The sequence below is a fragment of the Vigna unguiculata genome, chromosome 2 (assembly GCF_037176805.1).
Source record: "Vigna unguiculata cultivar grain cowpea cultivar isolate G323 ecotype 2 chromosome 2, ASM3717680v1, whole genome shotgun sequence".
Taxonomy (NCBI): domain Eukaryota; kingdom Viridiplantae; phylum Streptophyta; class Magnoliopsida; order Fabales; family Fabaceae; genus Vigna; species Vigna unguiculata.
Window position 1 is genome coordinate 30,314,471 of NC_140793.1, and position 25,716 is coordinate 30,340,186.

Consider the following 25,716-nt stretch of genomic DNA (forward strand, 5'->3'; position numbering starts at 1 on the left):
TTGAACAACACTAGTATCATCTTTTGAAGGTTGATACCTTGATTTCTCCTTTTTCTTCATCATTGTATCCTCAAGTTTTCTATACCTATTACGAGACAATATGTGTGGGAGTTTATTTGAGCAATGATGAACATGATTTTCACTCCAAGAAAATGTCTCATTAACAACCAATTTTAGTAACAAACAATTGTTAATCATTTTAATGATTAATTTCAATATCAATTTACAAAATAAAAATACTGGTTACTAAAATAGATATTGTTATGAATAAAAAATTATAATTAGTCGCTAAATTGATTTACGGTTATACTGTACCGCAAATCAAGCTTGTATTTTCTATACTTGCTACCCTATTCACATCCTAACAAAACAAATGTCCTACGCTCTGAATGTCCATTGATGGTGTCAGATATTACAATAATAACAATAAAAACAAGAAGAAAAGCTATACATCAAACCCACTTAAGTAGGTCATCCCGTGTTTTAAAAATCTCATCAGTTGTGAACGATCCACTATAATCTCCTTCCATCATTTCATTTTCACTCATAAACAATTCACAGTCTTTCATATACAAACTCTGGTTAACTTCATCTTATATATCTCATACATTACTCTAAAAGTAGTCCATCTATGGCATCAAATATCCAACACCAAAAGCATTTAGAAAATTAATTATGTGAACACTATGCATAATTGTAAGATAAATTGAGTAAATTACTTTGAACAACTGTTTCTATATTTTTTGTGAATTTTATTTGAAATATTAGACTCGTCGCTTTCTTAAATTAAATTGAATTTTTTTTGCTCTATATAATTGAAGAGTATTATTCCATAGTATCAATTTTTTTTTCTATATTAATTTTGTAACGTCCCATTTAATCAATAAACATAATTAAAGGAAGCGTCACACAAGATAATATAGCAGTGCGCAGTTCTGGAGTTTTAAACTTAACTCCTTACAACCCAAGGCATACCACGATGTCCAAAAAGAAACAGGTTATACAGTTTAATGGAAACATATAGAAATCTAAAAGACGGACAAGTACATGGGCCATAGCCCTAAAGAAAAGCCCAAGAATGACATGAAGTCCAGTCCAAGTAGACTATGCAACGGAATCATCTCTCCACTGTTGACCACGAGTACCTCTCACATCTGCTCCCATCAATAAATTGATGATCATCGCAAAGGTAGAAGAACAACATACAAATAATCAAACAAGCAAAGGGTAAGCTAGAGCCAAAAAGATTTCATCATGCAATCAGATATACTCCACAGTCCAATATACACACATCATCCAAGCATGTTATGACCTTCCAAATCAATACACTAAGACTCGACTCGACTCATCCGAATACATATAATCTGGTCGGATTCAGTGAATGCTTGCACTTGTGGTGGATACTTCTACTCACCCACGAGCTGCTCACCCCCGAGCTATGTGTTACAAGTGTTACAATAATTCAATCCCCCACACACAAGGTTAGCCCTTAATGAGTTTCAAGCCTCCTGCTACTCTCACCACAAGAGTCAGTCCGCTCTAAGTGAGACTAACTGACTCCTTAGAGTGTCAGGATGCAATCCTTACCTTGAATCCTTACCAAATTATATAGATGGGGCACCACCATGGACACCCAGTAACAGGGACCATGAAATTATGTCCCGACCACTGAAGCACGACCCTGAAACCTCACCTAGAGATTCCAAGGAATTACGCACTGACACATACCAAATATATTCAAACAACCAAATAACAATAATCATGCATTCAAACCTCATGTCAACATTTGTAACCACTTTCCATTCGTATTCCATGTTGAACCCATGCCATCTCATTCTTCCAATTTCATGAATATAGAGTCTCATCTCATACCAATATCATTCCCATTTTAATATCATCCATCTCATTCACTTTACATGCTAAGGTCACACCAATATATCAATTCAATTCGTAACTACATATATTCCATACCATTTCTCATACTTCATACTTAAAACATACCAATCAATCAACCAAACAATTTATAGTACCCAGGTGAAGAAAACAGCGAGGCCTACAACGCATCTCGCTCAAGCCAGAAGCCATCGCTCAGGCGAGAGGGGTTCCCTCGCTTAGGCGAGATCGCGACAGAGGCCCTGGGAGATTTTTCGCGAACTCGCTTAGGCGAGCCCTCCCTCACCTGAGCGAGCCCACTCCTCGCCCAAAAGTGAGGTCCCTCGCCTAGACTGCAACTGTAGCAACACACCTCGAGCTCCCACGCGTTCTCGCTTAGGCGAGCATCTCTCGCCTGAGCAAGATAGTACCTCGCTCAAAACTAAGACCCTTCACCTGAGCGAGAGCTCGAGTGCGAGCTAGGGTTTGTTCTCTGCAAGTCTCGCCTAGGCGAGACCGGGTCGCTTGGGCGAGAATAACAGGTCTCGCCACTGTTCATCCTGCAACAGCTATATTTTCATACTCAAACAATAGTATCAACCAGCACATGCATCCACAGTAGCATACAAGCTCAGAAATCACGGAACAAAGGCAAAACAAACATCAATCACATCAAATAGAAAGGTTTCTAGCTTCCCTTACCTGGAAAGGAGCTAATCTCGGCTTCAACTCTTAAACCAACGGGACCGACAGCTCCAAGAGCAGATATAAGAACTAGAACCAGTAGCACAGAACAGGAGCGAGGTTACTAAAGTGGACCTCTAACGGGAAAAGAACAACAGAACCTTGAAGGAAAATAGTAGGGGTTGAGGTTTAGCTTACGTGAAGACGAGCTGAGCTTAGAGCTAGCTTGACCAAGAGCAGCCGTAAGTAACCCTATCAGAGCGTTCTCAAAAGAAGTGGGGCAGCGTTTTAGGTTCTGTTTTGCAAGAATGAGACTGAAAGAAAAACCCTAGCAGCTTTAGTGGCCTTAACACCCTATGGGCCAGCCCTTAGGTCCAACAGATTAAGGCCAGCCCTTAAACATTAGGGCAGAAAATAAAACTGAGCATACAAATTTTCAGTTTCAAATTAACTATGAATTCAATTATGTTCCAACAAGTTCATGACATCTAATAACATATTTTAGATAAAATATTCAACATATTTCAAAATTATTAATTTGTTTCTATTGAATCCAAACACTATATCTTTAAGGTTTCAAATCTAACATTTATTCCTCTAAAACTTCTCACGAAATCATTGGAATTCTGAATTGATATTATGTTTGAGATGTGAGTGAATGTTTTACTCATATGCACCAGATAGATAAGAATGGGAGAGAGAATGATAATACATGATATGGTAAATTATTATCAAGATTAAATTCGTAATCCATATTTTAAATTTTTAAGTGCAAACAACTTTTTCTAAAATAATCAGTCAACAAATGTGTTTAATTTATTTTTAAAAAAAATAGATAAATAATAAGTTTTTCTTAACTTTTATAGTACCTTGTGATGAGTTAAGTTATCCATAGATTTGAAGCATGACAAATGAGACTACTTCAATGCTAAATGATATGTGACAGGTTAAACAAATTTTGAGAAAACTCATGTTGCTACCAAATGTGACTAGTCTAGGGCCAAACAAACACATAATGAATAATGAATTAGATACCTTCTAAATTTTCACCTTGTGAAAACATTTTTTAGGTAAAAGCTTTATTAGATCTTTTCTTATTATGTTTTATTTTATTTAAATAAATTTCCTCAAGTTACATTATTTTTTTAAGATATTACAAGTTTGATTTTAAGTTGTTAGATTTTATAAAATTCATATTTTTTTTATCTCTTATACCATTTAAAATGTAATTTAATTATAGTTAAACACTTGTTTATGCTTAAAACCAGTCTTATATAAGACCCATTATAATTACAGTGTGCATGACATCATTTAAATATTGAAGATGCTTTAAAGTCTTATAGGATTCACAATTTATTTCATTTTTTTGCAATTTAAAAATTAATTTAATTATATAATTGAATACTTTTCTAAGACCATAGCTTTATATAAGGTCTTAAATTTAATCTTTATATGTTACATCATCATATTTTAATGATATTCTTACAAAACTAATGTGTTAATTTAAGATTCTTACTAAAATCTTCCATTTAAAGTGTTGTAAAGTTTTTTAAACAACAATAATTAAATTAGTAGACAAGAATACCATTCAAATAATTTTTTCTTTACTGTAATTCTTCTTGCATATAAAATAGCTAATGAAGAAAATAAGTAACAGGAACCAAAAATAATCTTTTAATAAAATTCAAAATTTTCCAGAAAGAAAAAATAATAGTCGACCCATCATTTTAAATATAATTATTGTTGCTTTACATTTGGATCAAAGAATCCTGTCAATTTAAGAAATTGAAATAGCCTGCCATAAAATTCTTAACAAGTATCAACATTTTTTAACTATAAAGATTTTCCTCGAATCAACCTACAGGTCCTATTGAGCCAGTGACTTAAAACTAAGGTTGAACAAATCTGAAGAGCATTTTAAAATTCACCAGTGATTGCGCAGTAATTACAACTATAAATAATAAAACTCCAAAGAACATATTATAAAGCTTTCTTTTCATTCTAGAAAACCAAGGCATATTACACTAGCTCATAAAAATTGTACTTCTAAAATTTTCAAAATGTTATGGTTGTTTATGTAGAAACTATATGATGAAATTATATTTTGAAATAAAGATTGATCTCTAAGAACTCTTTTGCCACTTTGTCATTAATATCGTTGTGGGATTTACAGCAGGATTAACAACTAAAATAACAAACAGAAGTTCATAATTATATATGTAAATTTCATGTTCCAACGTAAATCCCTTCATTGGAGAATACCTATGAACCCAACCCTTGCTTGCAAACAGGCAAGTTAGAATTACATGTATATGGTACAAAATGCCTTGTACTTTCTTGTAGCCGAAGGTATAATTAATAATTGGACATTGTAATATTGGATTTAATACTAAATTCTGGATATCATGTAAACGAAAAAAATCAACAGATTTGTTTAAACACAATTCCATGACGAAAATCGAAGCTAAATGGATAAATATCTCACACCAGATTCTAGCGTTTGAGATTTAATTGCTAGTCCTGTGTCCCTTACCACCTGCCAAATCAGTAGCTATAAGTTATTAAAGTGTGAGAGAAAAAACTACACTAACATTGTAAAATAATTTTATACTATCACTCAAAAGCATAAATCACCATATATATCAACATTAACAGAAATTGCCTTCAAAGTCACACCAATGATGATTTATGATTTAATGATAACGTAAAAATTGTATTACATAGTCAACCTTAAACTGTTCCAGATAGTATAACCAAAAGAATATTAATACAATACATCAACAGTTTTGAAATAAATTCAGTTGAAAATATTTAAGCAATGCTGCCAAGTGTCTGACACTTGTTTTGATATATGTACATAAGAAAATAACTGCCATTAGAACTTGAAAGGAGGGAATTGATGATCAGAGTTGGTCGAACGAATAACCTACATCACCATGTCAGTTCGGAGTTCAGACCATTTTAATTTGGATATATTTCTGATTTTACTTAAATACCAAACAAGACGCTCTAAACAACAGAATTCGAAGGGACCAAACTCAGTAGTACACACATAAGAACCTCCATGAAAGGAAAATCAACCACCATTACCTGCTACTGTCCAGAGTTCCCCAAAAGCCGCTCAACTGCTGCATGAACGTTCCCTGATGTGGCAATAAGAGCCCTTATGTTCTCTTGTGTATCAAAGAATCCCATCTCTTGAAGCTGAGAAAGTTGGGTGGCATACAATTGCTCTGGTGGCTCTGGTTAACAAAAAAGTCACACAAGTTAGGGAGAACGTATAGAAACCATTTGGGCAGAAAGACAACAACAATGTCAATCTATTCAGAAAATTACGAAACTATGCCTAACCATTTGATCTGTTAGGAACAGCAAGGCTACCAGCTCCAAGTCCACCGAACATGCTCGATAACATCTCCAGTCCCATGTTGTTCAACGGTGCTACCATTAAAACAATTCAATAGCAATTACTTAAAATAAACAATTAATTTATGCATGCAATCAAATGGCAATTGCATCATCCAGCAGCCACCTTAGAACCTAAAAGCTCCCCCTTCGCTACTCTATAGATGCATGGGGCCCTTAAAGAGTTCGCAAAGAATAAGTACAAAGGGAACACCTGATGACATATTCCACATTCCACCGATTCAAAAAATTATAATCCAAACTAAATCAAGTACTAGCAGGTCGCATATGATCTTAATGATAGCCGAGCGATTTGAATTTCCAATGCAAAACCACAGCCACAACAAATTCCAAAAACCTACTACCAGAGCATAGTTTCTAGAACTAAACAGAAACAAAGAAAAAACAGAGTTCTCTTGCATACCAGTGCCTCCTCCTGTTTGACCTGGTTCCCTGCAAACGCATCCAGTTTAGAAGATTAGGCTAGCAACAACCATGAAATAATAAAGTAAATAAAATTCAAGCCATAACTACTTATTTTGCCTCCAAGAAAACTTTCCTTTCAAGGGCATTGTGCACACTAAGAGAAAGTTTAAGTTGAAGGAAGGCTCTCCACAACTCAAATCACCAACCTCAGCAATGATTTTTTTCATGGGGATTCAAATTATATTTGGCACCCTGGACTCAAACCCAAGTCATGCAATTGTTATGAACAAAAGGTCAACCATGTAGGCTTAAACCCCAACTGGCTGTGTTGAATGCAGGTTTTGTTAGATACTTGTAGCATGAAAATGAATGAGTGTTTAGAAAGAGAAATTGCGTCTATTAATGGAAATTAAGCAAATGGTTTGGAGAAGTTAATTGAATAAATGATTAGCTTAAGTTAGAGAGAAGATGATTCATTCCATTTTGCTATGAGAACTGAGCATTTAGCTCTGTTGTAAGACAGGGAAAACTTTTCATGACGGGGAACTACTTGAAAGGAGGATTCTCTCCTTAGATCCTTCATAATGCAATGAACGTTATCAAAGCCCTACAGGGCACTTGCTATGGTACAGAAAGTTTAGAGTAGGAGAAGGTTGTCCCATTCTCAGGAGCGTTTTGATAGAAATCTCAATCTTATATTTCAAGTGTAGGATCAGAGAATAACAACTAGAAAAAGTAAAAACAAACACATTAAAATTTTCCTCTTTAAAAGATTGCAGTTAGACAAATGCTAGCATGGGAGACAAACAAAAGTTTCAAACCATGAGAAAGACATTTCATCCATGGAACATTAATTTTAATATAAGTGGGTGAGATTTTTTTTTTTTCTTATTCTTTTCAAATGTGTCCCTCGTTATTCCCTTCCTCTCTCAGGGTCAAACTGCACAACACAATGGTGGGATGGAAGCTTCCACATGCCTCCAACTACAACACTAAAGCCACAATCACCCTCATTTACAATCTTTCTTGTCTCTGGCGTACACAAATATTCCAAAACTCCTCTATTTGTTTTAATGTCTCAAAACCCAAATCTGTGTGCCAGATTCTAGAGGGAATGAACGCATCACGCTTACAGAAATTGACAAATTATTTTAACACGCCTACAAATCAGTATTCATATCCAGCCTTCTAGTTTGAACGTGTGCAACAATGGAAAGAACAAAAGTAGTGGTGATGCCGTGAAAAAAAGCAAGGAAAATCTGGTAGCAGAGTTCGCCTGACCACTACAACAGTGGTTCTGCGCTGTGGTATTCTACCCTTCCTCTTCCTCTATCTTTCTCCCTCAACCATCTTCTCTCACCATTGTCTCAAACTCCTAAATCATTAACTGAGACAACCTCTCAAAGCTTCTCCGACATTCCACATTTGTTGTTGATGAAGGAGGAAATGGTACCATCAGATGGGGCTCAAAGAGGGAGGTGACATCACAGGATTTGGGCATGTGGGGAAACAGGAGGAGCCGAGGGACAAATTGGGAAAGTGAACCAAAAAACAAACAAATAGTATATCTACTGGACTACAACTGTTTCCCATGGTGGATACATCTCTGTTTTCCTACCCTAGGCATCTTGTTACTGGACAGGAATCCAAAAACCTGGTATTTGAAGCATAGTTTCTGCCAATAATAATCAGCAAAAGTAAAAAAGCAACAACAATGACTACATATCCAAAATGATAAGACAATTATGCGAACAGCATCTGCCAATAATGATCATCAAAAATATAAAAAAAAAAAGTAACAACGAGAAAATGATAGGACAGTCTATGAGAAGTATGGCAGTTATGTGTGTTTAGTAATTCATAGGGCAGTTATGTGTGTTTAGTAATTCATAGGGCAGTTTTGTTGTTTTAGAAACCCTTCTACAGTCATGCATGTCTCTCTCATACGCATATGATGTGTGTCAGGTACATTGTATTTTGAGAGTACTTGAAGGAGCAAGACTCTCTTCTAAGGCTAGGCCTGTGTATTGTGTACTAAAAGAGGTTACTGTGAGAAACTCTTTCCTTTTATTCTTTTGCTGTCTTTTTTCTGGTTAAATTCACAAAATATATAAATAACATTACTAGAATTGTGTGTAATTCTCAAGTCAGATTCTGTTGAGGAGGCCTAAGCTAAGTTGCAACAGGTGTACTAGGGATAAATAATACTTCACCAAGCTAAAGGATTGAAGCATTGGCACATTATAGTACAAATCCAGTTACCAATACTAAAAGGATTCAGAGTAAAAAACAGAAGGTATTTAAAAATAGAAATACAATGATTGCTTCTTTTCTTACTGTGTTGATTGTTGCTGACCAATCTGAGACAGAAGAGCTTGCTGGAAAGACAAGAGTTGCTGCCATTGCAAATAGGACCACGTCATTGTGAGAAAATTACTTAAAATAAGTATCAATTATATCGGCAAATATAATAATAAAACCTCTTTTTCATATTAAAACACGTTTTATGTGACATAATTTTTCAATGCAAAATATATACACACACACACACTTAATCGTGGATGTAAAACTCAATTTTTTCCTCAAATCCTTAGCTAGGAGGCCATTATGCAACTCTCAGTCAAGTTAGATCATATGCTCGTTATTAGAAATTTCCACAGACGAGACAAAAACAAAATAGCTGTAGAAAACAATCATAATTACCATTCTACATGCAGTGTATATAAGCATGGCTAAAAGTTCTAAAATTTAAACACATAAAGCACACAAAGACATGTATACAACTGTACAATTGAGAATATTGAATCAATAAAAATTTATTAACAGACTCAATTTTGAATCTGTCTACCTGCAGTGTCTCGGGTGAGGAAAACAGTCGTAAAAACTCTGGGTTTTGCATAACCTCCCTTAGAGAATTTATATCAGGCATGCCACGCTGCTCAGAATTGACCCCAAGAATCTAAGAGTAAAAAATGTCAGAAATAAGTTCAAAACAGGAGCTCATTGGAACAGGCAACAAATAATTACCTGATTCATAGTCTGTGGATTGGAAAGGATACTTTGCATCATTTGTGAAATAGCTGGATTTTGCATTAACTGGGTCAACATAGCAGCATCCGGCATTCCACCCATCATGCCTTCAAGATCAGGCAGTCCAAGCCCTCCTAAGCCAGTGGGTGGCTGCTGTCGAGCATCCCCACCAGCAGTAGTTGACCTTCTGGTGTTATTTTGGCCACCTCCAGCTGCAAATATTACATCAAACAGACCAGAAAAATTCACAATCCAGTGAACAACATAGCTACCAGCTAGAAAATAGACCATAATATCAGAAGTAAAAATAATTTAAAAGAGGCATTCAGTCACTATCTGAGGAGAAAATTGTGGTAAGAAAACTTACTTCCAGGAGCTGACCATGGATTAGGAAGTGGGTTCGTATTGGGTACAGGGGAAGTTGCTTCAGAATTAGCAGTTGAGGGATTAGTTGCTTGGTTCCTAGCCGCTGCACCATCATTTCCGGCATTACCAGCCATTGTGGTGGCATTTAAAAATGGTTCTTGAACATTTTCATACATGCGTCTCAGCATGTTAAATCCCTCAGGAGAAGATTCGATGTTGCTCATTGCTCTGTCTGTATTCCTCATCATTTCGCGCATGATCTCAGGGTTCCTTGTAGCTTCAAGTGTCTGACGAAGAGTGCTGGGATCATTAAGTATGTGCGCCAGCTCAGGGTTTCTATCCATTAACTCTTGCATCTGAGGATTATTCATTATAAGATTCCGCACTATCTCCGGATTATTTATTAAATTCTGCATAGCAGGTGTGTTCATTATATCTCTCACTAAATTGGGGTTTGACAAAAACGGTTGCTGCATTTGTTCAAGGTCTGGAAAGCCCGCTCCAAATAAGCCATTGAGGCCACTGCCTCCCATCGCATTGTTACCACCAAGTCCAGGAAAGAGTGAAGCCCCAAATCCTGGCCCTCCTAAACCCCCACCCTCATTAGCACCAGCACCTCTCGTGGTATTTGCTGTTGTGGTATTGGCACCGCCACTATTAGTCCCACCAGTGTTGTTGTTAGGAGCAAAGCCACGAACCAAATGTACAGTGTGATCAGCCTCCAAACCTATAAATAGATATGGAAAGTGAGTCACATTCAATCAATAAAAAGAACTACTCTCCAAAATATCAGTGTCTTCAACTAAAGAAATTTTGACTGCATTAAAAATTATTTTCCATTCCCAACTACATGTAATATTCTCACTGGAGGATTTTCATTCCCAACTACATGTAATATTCTCACCCGAGGAAATCATGCCATATAGCATATAAAATTCATATAACGCCTTTCACAAGCACCATTTTCATTCCCAACTACATGTCATATTGAGGAAATCATGCCATATAGCATTAAAAATTCATGTAACGCCTTTCACAAGCACCAGCCGAACCTGTACACAACTCGACAAATTTCTCAACAAATTAACCCCACATTACGACTAACATTAAGCCACAGAAAAAAAGAGTTTCCCGTCCATTACTATATCAACAATATCTGCGAGCAAAATACACAAACTACAAACCACAATATCCTTAATATACTTGAGTACATGAAATCAATAAAATCATAGATCACATAATACATATATTTAACAGCAAGAAAATCAGGATCCACAACTTGCCGAAAAAAAAAAGTCAATACCAAAGAAAAACACACGTATAGTAACAAGATCAAACAAACAAGATACCGTAGCTTTGGAGGGTTTGATCATCCTTGAGGATCCGACCCTTGTAAATCAGCCGTTGTTGATCGGCGGGGATGTCACAGCTGCCAGCCACAACGTCCTTGAAAGATCTGACCACGGAATCCAGACTAATCTGAACAGAAAACTTTGAGCCATTGGAGCAACGAATGTTGATGTTGACCTCGGCGGCGTTCGACTCCGATGTGGCACTCTCAGCTGTTGTTGCTGCGTCACCTCCCATGGTGTCCTGCGTCCAAAGCACGACGGGAGGGAATCAGAGGTGCCGCAATCCTTGATAAAAATTAAATCAGAGGGAGAAAGGATCGAAACCCTAACCCTAGAACGATTGAAGCGAAATCCAAATTAGGGAGAAGAAATAGGAAGATGAGGATTGGAGAGATAACAGGAGAAATCGTGGAGAAAAAAATAATTAGCAAAAAAGATTGAAAATAGGAGAGTGTTGTTGGGCTATGAAAACGGAAAATTAAAATTAAAATTAAATCAAAATCAAATTTAAAAAATAAATAAATAAAAAAAGTAAACAAATAGAAAGGAGAGAGAAGCGAGAGACCCCACACTTCTTAACCCACCTAAGCCGGGAAAGAATTGATGTTCTTCTTTTTTGGAAACTTGAATCCACTGCTCTGCCTGCGCGTGACTAAAGATGGCAACCGCCTCCATTCAGTGTTATCCTTTCCCAGCTCTGGAAAAGTCTATTTAAACAAACACTCTCCTTAACAAGCGCGTGAAAAGATTTTTAAATAAGGACTAATAGCCAGGTCATCAATTTTTTTCCAAAATTTTAATGAAATTTGTAAATTACGCTAAAAGAATACCACACTGTCCTTAATTAATTCGAGGTATACTTCTTGATATAGTTTTAATCCATTTCTATTAATATTAGTAAACTAAATTTTAATCATGCCAGAAGAATATCTCATTCCATTGTCCTCATGTTCTTGCAAAGAAGTGCTTCTCATTCTGGAAGATCCTCATGCTAATTTAAGTCTTTTATATTAAGGAATGAGTAATAGACATAGTTTAATTTGTGTGTGGTTTTGTTTTTCTTTCTTTGTTTTGTCTCTTTTGCTTTTGCATCCTTTCTCTACCAAAGTATATTTAGAACTAGTTTTAATTGTACCATTTAATATCATTGATACATTACTTATAAAATATAATAAATACAATTAAGTATATTTCATAATGTATTTTGAATTTTTCATATAAGTTAAGTCAAAGTATAATATATAATTTAAGTGATTCTCATCTTCAAATTATAGCTATGTTTATAACATGGGATTCATCCACATTGTCATTGAAAACCAAACTATTACACTCTTTCTACATATAAGTAAGAATGATGTTGAATTAATCAAATTTATCCACGATTTCTTTAATTTAAATAATGTCTTGTATATAAAGAAACTTTGTTTATCATCAACCAGTTAATTTGTTATAATCGAATTTGCATATCAATTTACTGAGAGAATTTTTGTTTTTCAACTTAACAAAAATCATTAAGTTTGAATTTAGAAATGCAGTTATACTAACTTTTAGGAACAGTGAATGTGTTGAATGGTAGTCGAGTGTATCACTTTCTATCATAATTATTAAAAAAATTATATAGAAAATATATAATTTTTATTTGAAACAAAACATTAGGTGCAAACAAAACATGAGAATGTAATTTATTTGTAGTGACCAATAAAAGAAGACAAATCTTTTATAAATGTAGATTAATTTATTTTTGACATTCTAGATTTAGAATCTATTTAAAAATAATTATGGACAGACCGAAAGATAAAACTTTGTTTTATAAAAATTGTGAAACAAAGTCATCTAAAGGTTTGATGATGTTTATTAAAAGATTTATTTCATTGAAGTAGTTTTACTAAAAAAACTATTTTTTTACGGATAAAATCTATATGTAATGCTTAAAACTGGTATGTAATCGAATATTATATACGGATTAGATATTATGAAAAACAATTTGTACGTAAAAATAGATGTCAAAATCAAAAACTTTACGTACGAAAAAAAATTGTATGTAATTTTCCATACAAAATTTTTCGTAAATAATAAAATTTATACAAAACTTACATAGGAATGATTTCATATGTAATTATGAATGATTTACATACGGAATAATTCATATATAATTTATATACAAAATAATTTATATGTAATTTACATAATACGTAATAATCCATAGATAATGTGAATAAATTACATACCGATTATTATATATATATATATATATAATATAATATAATATGTATTTTTCAAAATAAAAAGTATAAAATTTATTTTCAATTTTCTTGTACATTTCCAATCAATTGTAATAAAATTTAAATTAAACAAAATAAATTTTACCAACACATCATTCACAATAAAAATTATGAATAACATAAAATCGAAAACCAAGATAATATTATTTTAAATCCAAACTACAAACAAAATAAGTTCCAACAATTTGATCCAATTGAAATCTAATAAAACATAATCTAAAAGTGATGACGTATGTAAAATTTTAAATGCTTAATATTTAGAGTTGCCCGTCAACTCTCATTGCTCCATACCTTCTAACAATACAAAATCATACACATGAATAAAAACAGTATTGAAAAGGATAATTAAACCATTTTCTCTCATCACTCCTTAAAACAACATAAAAAATCACATATTAGTTCCTTTTTCATAGAACCCCAAAAGGGCGTGCATGTGTGCTTGTTATAAAATAAACCCAAAAAGAGATCCACCAGCACAAACAAAATTATAAAAATATAATCCTATGCAGCATATAGAAGTGAACTGAACTAGTATATAAAAGAGAACTATTAATATACTAAAATCGATTGCAATGAAACAGTGGCTACAACTACAATTAAACCTTGCTTCTAATTATTCATAATTTAAACTTATCAATTCGCACAACATCATTAACAAATATTAATGAGAAATTGACACTCACACTTATATGCAAACACTTAAGATGAATTTTACAGGGTTAACTAATCGAGAGTTTTAATCAATATCATTAATCTTTTTTCAGATATATATTAAATTGAAACAAATAGATATATGTAAGAACTAAATTGGAATAAAGACAATGATACTTGGAAAGTACCTTGTCACGTAATGTCACATGTCACAAGCTGTCAACGGCATTAATCATTCTTTTTATTCTGTAAAAGACTTAATTAAAACACTTTCTAAAAATTAAGATGAAATTGAAATTTTTTAAAAAATGGATAACTGAAATTTCGGAATGAAAACAAACATTATTCGACTAATTAAACCTTTTATTTTTAAATTACGTGATATGTAGTTATTTTTAAGAGAAGATGATATGATTATCTATTTTATTACCTAATAAAATTATTTTAATTTAATAGAAAATATAAAATTATATAATGCTATAGATGCATTGTAGCGATATTAAATAAAGTGATACAAAGGCACTGTTGAAAAATGTAGTAAGGTATAAAAAGGCGGGCGGCGATCCTCGGAAGAAACTTAAAGATCTTTTGGCGCTTGAAATGAAGTAAGACGAGATTCAGTGAGCGGTGAAGTGGTTGATTCATGCTCTAATGGCGGTTCCTTTCAGAATGAACCATAACAAACATGGCATGCTTGCTCGTTTGAAGACTCTCGTCAACTCTCAGGTGCACAAACACCACACCACTCTTTTACTTTGGTTGAGACATTTTCTCAAACACATTGCGATACGTGACATCTCTCTAATTTTTGTTGGATTCTTTGGTTTAGAACTTTCACTCACCTGCTCCCAAACCGGGCAAACAATCAAAGCAAGACAGACCGTCTCCAAAACAAGACTTGGACTACTCTATTTGCCGAGGTAAAATTACTTAATTGTTTTTTACTTTTCAGCTTAGCACGGTTATTCGAAAATTTGTGACCTACTGCTGCTGTCGCTTTCATGTTATCTGAATTTATTTTTCTAATCGAGTCACTATGATACTATCAAACAGAATGCACATAAAACCATAGCTAAGTCTCTGATACTGAGTGCAAGTGGTTACCTAAAGTCAGTTTCAGACCTTGTATACGTAGAAACCCATGTTAAGCCATTGATTGTATGCATTTTGAGACATAGTTACAATTTGAAGTTATTATTCAGATCGCATAGGCATATCAGAATCGAAGACTTTGGATGCAGAGGAGCTTGGTGTAACTAGTTCTATGATTTCACACTCATCTATGTTTGTCCTGAAACTTCTTCGGAGCAAAGGTGAGAATATCCCTATACATCGACTGTTGTGTGCCACGTAAAAGGCTGGTAAAATTTTGGTATTGACAAATAATGATAAAAAATTAGTATTGCCTTCCTTTCCAGTTTATTTTTTGTATCTTGATTTTGAAAGTCTGGTCTTAGTATTTAGTTATTGAGTATCCTTTCTGGTTAATCCTAATAATGTAGACACCTCAAAGGATAATTTACAGGGGAGCATTCTTGCAGCTTTGAGCTGGTGGAATTGCTAGTCAACAAGGTTAAAGTATAATTCTATTGAATTACAGTGCATTGGTAAGGACTAGAAAGAAAGAATAATTACTATGAGAAGTATATATTGATGTGTTATGTAAAATGATACATAATACTGACATAGTGGTTCCATTTATGCTAGTAATTAGGTACTATAGTTGTCCTACCAGTATAACCACAAGCCATCAGTACAACAAGAAGACTAACCGTATTTATGCAAAGGTATGGAGGAGGTTCATTTATGTAGTCTCGCCCTTGCAATGCAAAGAAGTATTCAGATGTGAATCCATGACCCACAAGTTACCAAGGCACAACTTTACCGTTGTGCCATTGTAGCAACCTTTGCACATGCAAGAGGCTGTTTTGGATTCAAACTCATGATCAACGGACCATCATGACACAACTGTATCAGCGCTATGACTCGCTCTCGAAAAAGAGAACAAAGCATAAAATAATAAATAGGAAGCTAATAAAGACATTATGAGATATTAAGAATATAACGTTGCGAAGATGTGCTAATTCATTTTAAAACACTCTCAAGACAATTTGAGATATACTCCGTGGTTTATGTGATCTTTCCGCCTTTTTTTGAAAAGGATGCTCAGTTGTATGACACCTTGTTTGTTAGCGTAGGAATGAAGTGGAAAGAAATAGGACAGAAATACTAAATTTCTATTGTTTACCAGAAAACATTCCCTCCCCTGAGTAAAATTGGCGTAGAATGGGAGGGAAGCGATCTCTCCCTTGTTCATTTTTTTTTTTAATATCTTAAAAATTAAACATTTTTTTATAACACTATTTTAAATAATAGATAAGATTATGTTAAGAAAAAATTATGGTGAAAAAATATTTTTTAATTAGTGTGAGGATATTTTTCATACAATTTGTTTGTTTCTTTGAATTCTATTTTTCACTCATCCAAACAAAAACAGAGAAATTGTTGTACTTTTTTCTTTCTTATTTCTATCCATGCAAGCAACACATATTTTCCACTCTATTTCTATCATTCCTAATTCTTTCCTTTATATTTCATTCATAATCCAAATAAAATGTTTAGGCATTTGTACTATACCTGTTTATATATTGGTACAAAATTTCATTTACCTTGAACTTTTTTGTATTTCGTTATACCCACATTTTCTTTTATAATGACTACGTTCTTTCACCTTTTATGAATTGCAGGATTTGAGTCCTACTTAGTAGGTGGGTGCGTGAGAGATCTAATACTCAATAGAACTCCAAAAGATTTTGATGTTATCACCACAGCAAAGCTTATGCAGGTTTTATGACAATGGCTCAATTTGTGAACTATATTGGAAGCATATGATACTATCACTTTTAATACACTTTTTTTCTTCAACGAAATCTAACAGGTGAGAAATCATTTTCGTCATTCAGTTCATGCTGAAATTGTTGGCCGTCGTTTTCCAATATGCTTGGTTCATATTAAAGGTTCTGTAGTTGAGGTTTGTCCATTAAGTAGTTATACAAGATTACCTTTGCTTTTATTTTTATCTACAAACTACATGTATTATTAGTCTGCACTCATTTGCAGGTTCTGCTTTCAATAATGTAATGTCAAAATATTGATCAACCTATACATTTATATTGTATCAGGTAACTAGTTTTGAGACAGTGGCACGAACTTCCAATGTGAAGGAACAATTTTTGTACTCTCAGTTGCCCAAATGCAGTAATAAAAAAGACCTATTTCGCTGCAAAAACTCCTTGCGTAGAGACTTCACAATTAATAGGTATCAATGGAGTTTATTTTTTTCCTTTAAATTTTCTATAGCTTGTATGCAATCTATTTGTTTTTGTGCATAGTTTCTGTTTTTAGTTGCTCTTTAAAACGGATTTTTGGATTATATGTTGCAATGTAGGAAGTTGAAGTAACAGTATCTGTTTTAATATTGAATATATAATTTTTATTTCTGTATTATTAATCCGTTTCTGATTGTGGTATCAGTTTATTTTATGACCCCTTTGCCAATAAAATCTACGATTATACCAATGGAATGGCAGATTTGAGGACTTTAAAGGTAACTCTCTATTCAATGTGTTAATGCATTTTTACAACCCCAAGTATGAGTGCAACTTGTAATTATGATTGGTGATGTGGATTCAGCTAGAAACTGTTATCCCTGCTCAGCTGTCCTTCAAAGAGGATCCAGGTAGGTAGCATCATACTCTCATCAGCATCTTTAAATAACGCATTCTTAATCACATTGATTTGCATGTACTATGAAAATGAAGTCACACGTAAGAATTTGTCTGTAGGAAGAATTTTGCGTGGCTTCAGACTTGCAGCTCGGCTAGGTTTATCATTATCAAGGGACATTGAGGCTGCATTCTGGGCGTATTCTTCACTAGTTATGAACTTGGACAAGGTACATCAATTGAAATTTTATGATGGTGGTGTGCTGCCCTGATTTTGGCATAAATGATAATTCTGCTCGTGATATCTGTTGTCCATGGGTTGTATAGAAATGCTCATTTTTTGTTGCACTTTATTATTGACATCTGTAAAAAGTAAATTGGTTCATTGCACTGAATACTGATAAGGTTTTATTTTTGGATATCAAATTAATTACAGTTGAAGTCTCACTACTCATCTTGCTTTTTCTATATATATATTTCAGAATAAAATTATGATTGAATTGAACTATATGCTGTCTTATGGAGCTGCTGAACCATCTCTGCGTCTACTTTGGAAATTCAAATTGCTTAAATTTTTACTTCCTTTACATGTAAGTGAATTCAAGTTACCGATTTTAGTCTTTTAATAATATGCCTGTCAACCAAATACAGTGTTTACAAATTGATTGGTTACAGGGAGCATATCTAGATGAAAAGGCTATTGAAGAAGATGATCAAGCTTCCAATATGTTGTTAGTAAGTTAGCTTTGCAAATAATTGGTTACAGGCAGCATCTTTCTTATGATATTATTTTGCTTTAATGAATGCAAATGCTAAAGTCATTACAAGCTGAAGGGATTTATTTCAATAAGTTTTAGTTCACTGTTAACTGGATCATTATTTGAATGCTTTGATGTGTATAGTCAAATATTGCTTGCTATTAATATAAGATTTGTTGTCACTCAAAATTGATCAACGAACTTGATTGAGTAATCCTAAATTATTTGCACACTTATCTAACTGAAATTCCATGTAGAACCATGAATCCTAAGGACAGAAGAATATTATTACCACTCTTCTGATGATAAGATTTTTATTTTTGTAAGGTCACAATTATGTCTATAAAAAAGGTCAAGGTATGAGGTCTTAGCGTCCAAATACTGATTACCTTTTGCCTTCTCATCTCCACCTACTTGAACGAGTGTGGCCTTATAGTCGGAATCACACTCATAAAAGTATACATTTGTTATACAATTTGCATGCTTTCACTTATGGTTCTGATTTTACTTTTGCAGAAGTTATTCTTTCATCTGGATAAGTCGCTTGCTTGCGATCGACCTTGTGATTGTACTCTGTGGTGAGTGATTGTAAGTTTCGTTTATCACAATAGTCCCCTCTCCAATAAAGAAAAAAAATGTTATTAACCTGAAGAATTTAGGCTTAGTTTGTCTATCAACCAGGTTTTGGGAACAATTTTAGGGTTTAGGTTTGAATGCGAACAAATATCCCATTGAACATTTACGCGTGTATAAAAAAGTAGAGCTATCTTCTGAAACCTTACTCCCAGATTGAAGGAGTTGAAAAATTATTATTGAATCTAAGTTTCAAATATTAGATGCTCGTAACTTAGTTTTGAGTGTTTAAGACCCATATATTGTAGACAATTTTACCTTCTTAAAACTATTTGTGTTACAGAAATCATGCCATTTTTAGTCAACTATTTAGCCGAGCTGACCTGGTTCCTGATATGGCAAATCAACATCCATATCAATAATTACTTTTATAGTAAAGCTATCTACTTTGACAAATAAAAACCAGCATAATGGTGGACTTAATTTTCAAGGTTTTACGGACGGAAGTGGAGAGGGAGAAGAACTGGTTTATAAAGGAACCTTATTTTCTACTGTAGCTGGAGTTTACTTGGCTAAGGCTTGGATGGATGTTGTTTGTGAATTTGTTTCTGTCTAAGTGATGGGTGTTTGTGTTTGACACCATTGTATATTTGTATATGTTACAGGATTGGATTGCTTGCATTTCACCTGGCATTAGTAAATGATCCTCAAGATCCCCTAGTGGTGTGGGCTTTTGCATCTGTTCTATATCATGGAGAGTGGAAAAAAGGTGTTAAATTTGCTAAAGAACAGGCCGGAATGAGTGTTAATTTTGTACCTGAAATAAGAAAGTGTAATATATACAAATCAGATGAAGAAATTGCAATGGCAGTTACTAAATTGGCATCTTTGGTGATGCGCTCGACACATGCATTGGTTGAAAAAACTAGTCTTCATCACTTCATGTGCATGCCTAGATACTCATCTTCTCCACAATCTGACATGGTAAGTAAATCTATATCATGAAGTTGCAATGGGATCAGATTCTATTCTAATTGGTTAGGCTATTCAAACATGCACTAGTTAGGGCTTATGGTACTTCCTTGTTTCCTACATAGACCTTGTCAACTATTATAAACATTTTTGGCTCTCAAATTGAAGTATCTCTGCTGTCTTGTAAAGAAATTGTTTCTAATTAGGTTTTTAGAATTTGGACTTGAAGCCTAATAAAATCCCACAAAACTCTAATAAAATCCCACAAAACTGATCATGAAGTTATTGGCCTGGAGCGTGGCAAATAGGAGGCTCAGTAATGGATTTAGGATTGACTCTAATACCATTTTAAAATTTGCGTTTAACTGCCAAAAGTAGCTTAAAAGGTGAGTGTTACCCCACTTATTTTGACTTTATTACTAATCATTGTTCTAACATCCCATTTCTGCAAATGTCCACATATTTTGACAGTATTATACATGCATACGTGCACTTTTAATCATTCAACCAGTTATCCATTGCCCGGGACTCCTTCTAAGATGAACACCAATCCGAATTTTAAATCATTGATCAATAGACTTAACGTAGCTTACTGGAAATTGGTACATGTCAGTAGATCATTTTGTATTTTTTACTGGGATATTTATCCTTTCTGCCCTTGTGCCAAACTGGTAGTATAGTTCTTGATTACAAAGTTATCCCACAGAGTCAAGCTATCTTTTACCCCTTGTAATTTGTAAATGGATCATTGTGTCCATTTGAAGATCTTATTGTGTGTTAATTCATAAGGCTCCGATCCAACTGAATCATTGTGGATTTCAGGTATTTGTATCCAGGAAAGCAGGGCAGCGTGCTCAGACAATTTTCAAAAGGCTGGCCAATGATGGTAAATTTTACACGAGTGGAAGAAGAAAAAATTTGAAGATAAATTATGACATGCTTGGGAAGGGTGAACTTTCAGAGACTGGATTTGTTTTGGGCAAAATTGTACTTGAAACTATGAGTAGTGGAATTGTTGGGGATGGGGAGGATTCTGAAGCTGGACAATGTCACCTAAAGACTAAGGGCACTGAAGAAATTGGTCTATCGCCACATCCAGATCTGGTAAACCATCAAGTGGCGTCAATGGATGGTGAAGGACAACTTTTATCAATACCAAATTCAGAATGCGGGCAAGGAAAAAACAAGAAACGGAAACTGGTTAAGGATAGTTGTATTGCAAGGAAGAAAATGGGCTCGGGGAACCATAAATTGTCTGTGGAATATGAATGCAAGGAAAATAAAAAAGAGCAGCAGAAGGTAGTTAAGTTAAGCCAGAAGGCTGATCCATCCTTGACGAAGGACTCCACAGAAAACAATATTTATCTCAGAAAACAGCTGACAAATAATAGGAAGAAAATAACCAGTGCCAATACATTTCTAGACCAAGCTATGCAAATGAAGACGGATGAATACAGCACATGTACGGCGTCACAATCTGCAGAATCTGATAATCATCAGGTGATAGCTCACAACTTGGACATGGATGCAAAAACAACAGATAACAACCTGGACGTGGATGCAAAAACACCAAATGAGTCGGACTTGAAGAAGAAAATAATGAGATTATCAATGATTGAACTCTTTAAAGTGAAGTAACACTGAAACAGCACTCTACACAAGCTAACAAGCGATGAATGAAAATTTTTGGTGGCAGTAGATGTTTGATTTCCTCCTGCCTGACCAGCATAGTTGAGAGGCAAAAAACGAAGCAGATAATTCTAGCTATGCTTTTTGCCATAAAGAGTTTAGCTTCCTACTTCCCTTTCCCCTCAAAGCTTGGTGATTTAAAACTGCGTCCAGTTCCTCTATTTTGTTCTTATGCTTATATTTTTAAGGCTATCCTGGGTCTGTACCATTGAGAGATATCTCTTTCCTCCACTTTTTAATGTGGCAAAGAACTGAGGGAAGCTTGGTCTGTTAGGTATCTGTATGAGATACAAAGCCCTAGGATGAGAGTTTAACAAAACAAAACTGTATGGTTGATCATATGATTCATTAGTAACTTAACAGGATATTAACCTAAGCAAATCAAACTGGCGTACTAATCTATCATCACTCGAGCAAGGACGAATACTAGCACTTACAATTAGGTATCAGCTATTTAATTATTTTAGGATCAAAACTTCGTGCCCAAGCAAATATTATTCAAGTAAAATTCCCTAAAGTTTTGTAACACAACGAGCTTGAGTTCTTGTTGAGCTTAATAATTAACTTGATATGAAGTATTTATAATATGTGTGTGGTATAATATATGTATGTGTGTTGTAATTTTTCTTAATGAATTTGTAGTACCTAAAATCGAATAAGAAACATTTTATGGAAAATATAATATATTACGAATTCAGCTCTAATTTATACGTGTAATATATCGATTTAAAATGAAGCAATTAATAGTTTTATTTAACTAGGTTGGTTTTGAAAGAATTACAATTTGCTTACTAAATACTTCATTTCAATTTTAAGCTTTTTAGTATCCTTACTTATTTCAGTAGTAGAAAACAACCCCTGCATATGCCCTAAACCATAATAGGAATAGAATTAAAAATAATGCAAAAAGTTTCAAACGTACAGTTTAATTCAAATGAAATGAAAAAACACAATGTGCTGTGGTCAAACTACATGTTCTATAGCTACTACAAAAAAATCAGATTGTTTTTTCTACATGCCATATCCTGGGAATTTGGTCTTGGTACCCCATGTTTCCTTCCTGCACCCCCATAATGAAAAGCTAAAATTTTCCCTCATCTTCTCTCCAATTCCCCGTCCCACTTCCATACTTTCCTCTACATTAAGTAAATGATATGGATGTGAAATTTCTCATGGTCACAATTTTTATGCAGTGATTGTGTTGTTTGAATAGAAATGTTTAAGTTTGAGACAAAATAGTTTGATTTAAATGAATGAATCCAAAAGGTGAGGTTTGTTGTATGGTGAGTAATGAAAAATTATGATTAAGTCAAATTGTTTAGAACAAAACAAAACATGTTATGTTAGACATGAAAAATGAAGAAAATATCAATTTGAACTAATTGGATCCTTGTCATATGTGTAAGTTTTCTTAATCATGCAAAGTCGCTGTGTGAGAAAAATTGAAATTTAATTAATTAGAAATCTAAAATCTTTAATAGTTGGACAAGCTGTTTGAATACAAACTCAAAAGTTTGGTCATCGGACAAATCAATTATTGTTGGATAAAATTCAATTAATTGAAAATATCAAAGTTTTGGTAGTTGGGTGAGCAAAATTTTCACTAGGCAATTAAAATTCACTACGTGTGCTAGCACCTTTGACCAGACAATTTGCAACATTTACTTAATTCATTAAGTAAATCAAGTGTTGGCTGAAGGAAAATTATTTTCAAAAAAAAAATGTTAAATGTTTCAAAATGCTAAAATTTGTTTATTATTCACCATATGATATTTGATTAATATTTTGTATTTGAATATTATTTTATTATTTTTGTGTAAAGAAAAATTAATTATAATTTATTAGTAATTAAGTTGTGGCTTGTTTAGATGAGTTATAATGTATGCCAATATTTAGTGAGATCAATGAAATTTGTATAAATTTGGAATCATACATCTAGTCTTGTTGTTTCAGAAAGTGGATTTGATTGAATTTAAGAGAAAATAGGGGTGAAAGTTGAGTTTTTTGAATTAGGAAAAAAATGATAAGATTAGAAGAGAAATGAAAGAAAGATGATGAGAATTACCAAACGATGTTATTAATATGATAAGTAAAAAATAAAAATTTAATTGATAAGAATATAAAGTTACTAGTTTACCTTTGTATATAAAAGTAATTTAAATTAAATTGCAAATAGTGTAAATTATATTACAATAAAATGTAAGTTAATATTTAAACTGGCAAAAAAATATTTTGTGATTTTTAGAAATTAAAATGGAATCATTTAAAAAAATTTAAATAATAATTTAAAATTATAAAATTATTTTAAATTGACATGTGCTAGTTTAAAAATAATATAAATTTACTTCTACCATAATTATCTAATAGAATTTCTAAATTACAAATTTATAATATATTAACAAAAAGTGTTTAATTCTATTCATTTATAATTAATATTATTTTTTTGTATCCAATCAAAAATTTAATCTAAATAAGATATTAATTAATTTAATCTAAACATAAATATAATTTTTAACTAATTAAAATTGACTAATCTACAACACTTCAAAATAAAGCTCTAATTAATTACGTTTTAAATAATTGGACATTTCTATGATAAATATCATTTTTCTGTAATGGCCTAAAAAATTAAAAATTACAATTTAATTAATTACAATCTTTTATAGTGAATACTATTTAAGCTAACGACGTAAAAAAATTGAAACTTTTCTTAAATTGGACTTAACAAAAGAATTAAATTAAACTTTTTACTCTAGTTACATAAAAAAATTTAAAAATATTATTTTACCATAAAAGATACATTTGTAAATTTTTTTACCATAAAAAACACCATAATATTTATTAAATAAAAACATATTAACAAAAACACATTTTTCTACTTAAAAAAAAATAATATATTATACAATGAAAAGTCATAATAGAAGTATGAAGATGGAATAATAATTGTATAAGTTTACCTAATTTTTTACTCAAATCTTTCATCACTCTCTTTTCACTCCTTCAAATACGTCAATCATCACAAAAGTCACTTACAAATTCATTCTCTATTACAATAAATAAGTACAAACAAATACAGACTTAAGATGATATGTAAACAATTATTTTTTAGTTGTGTATTAATTAAGTATCGACACTTATATGTAACAAATATATTTTTTCTTCACCAATAATTTCAATCACATTAATAAAGAGAAAATGTCTAAGTGATGAAAAGTTGAAAATATGGGTATTTGTTTTTCGAAGAGTCTATGTTTTTAGAAGATGGTACAATAAATTGAGTATTTGTTTTATAATAGAAAATTCGATTTTATGTTTTTAGGGTGTTAATGAGTACTGGTTTCATATGGAAATAATAAAATGTAATATTAAAATTCATTAATAATAAATTTAACTTAATGCTTTAGTAATATATTTTTTGAAAGATTCAACTAAATTTGTATGTGAATAATTATGTTAGAAATGTTATATATATATATATATATATATATATATATATATATATATATATATATATCATTTCGCGCTTTATTGGTAGTCCACTTTGATTCTCTATTTATCAAAAATTTTGGACTATTATCATGGTTAAAAAGAGTTTGAAGTCTATACGCAGTGTAGTACTCTTTCTACCGCTATATTAATACAGAAAGGAAACGGTTTCAAAAAAATTATTCGATGGATGACCTATGTATAAATTCAAAAGAAGTCTTTGGATTTGAATAAAAAAACAACTTTGTTGACATATATTTATTTGGTCAAAAGAGTTCTCCGAATATTCTAGTCTTATATTGGTAATTGTTTTCACTTTGAATAGAGAAGAGAGGATAGGCTCATTACATAAAAAATTGGTAAATTTCCGATAAGTAATTGAGTGTGAGAGCCAAATGAATCGAAAGATTCATGTTTGGTTCGGGAAGAGATCATAGACATTTTG

At 32.8% G+C, this 25,716-nt stretch overlaps 2 protein-coding genes and 1 long non-coding RNA gene across 5 annotated transcripts; 1 reads left to right on the forward strand and 2 right to left on the reverse strand.

Moving 5' to 3' along the window:
• Positions 1-904: 904 nt before the first annotated feature.
• LOC114168146 (uncharacterized) lies at positions 905-2,893 on the reverse strand. The gene is made up of 3 exons (XR_003600622.2): positions 2,755-2,893; positions 2,575-2,646; positions 905-1,154 (listed from the first exon to the last, which is right to left on the reverse strand). It is a non-coding gene; the product is annotated as an uncharacterized LOC114168146 (long non-coding RNA).
• A 1,854-nt stretch (positions 2,894-4,747) lies between these two features.
• On the reverse strand, positions 4,748-11,696 carry LOC114166238 (ubiquitin domain-containing protein DSK2b-like). 3 transcript variants are annotated; one of them, XM_028050947.2, is made up of 10 exons: positions 11,466-11,696; positions 11,133-11,376; positions 9,785-10,510; positions 9,415-9,629; positions 9,236-9,346; positions 8,725-8,783; positions 6,386-6,414; positions 5,908-5,997; positions 5,647-5,798; positions 4,748-5,092 (listed from the first exon to the last, which is right to left on the reverse strand). In XM_028050947.2, exons 2-9 carry the CDS (start codon positions 11,368-11,370, stop codon positions 5,650-5,652), a joined length of 1,617 nt encoding a protein of 538 aa, XP_027906748.1. In that variant the 5' UTR covers positions 11,371-11,376; positions 11,466-11,696; the 3' UTR covers positions 4,748-5,092; positions 5,647-5,649. The 3 variants fall into 3 exon arrangements, with proteins under 3 accessions (XP_027906748.1, XP_085526187.1, XP_027906756.1); XM_085670061.1 differs by having other exon boundaries at positions 11,133-11,560; XM_028050955.2 differs by lacking the exon at positions 4,748-5,092 and adding an exon at positions 5,215-5,482 and having other exon boundaries at positions 11,133-11,561.
• Positions 11,697-14,589: 2,893 nt separating this feature from the next.
• LOC114170901 (uncharacterized) lies at positions 14,590-22,171 on the forward strand. Its single transcript, XM_028056316.2, has 14 exons — positions 14,590-14,794; positions 14,898-14,988; positions 15,271-15,381; positions 16,816-16,913; positions 17,007-17,099; positions 17,251-17,387; positions 17,603-17,675; positions 17,762-17,807; positions 17,914-18,023; positions 18,276-18,383; positions 18,469-18,528; positions 19,068-19,129; positions 19,790-20,108; positions 20,919-22,171. The coding sequence occupies exons 1-14, from the start codon at positions 14,720-14,722 to the stop codon at positions 21,732-21,734; spliced, it is 2,199 nt and encodes a 732-aa protein (XP_027912117.1). The 5' UTR covers positions 14,590-14,719; the 3' UTR covers positions 21,735-22,171.
• The last annotated feature ends 3,545 nt before the right edge of the window (positions 22,172-25,716 follow it).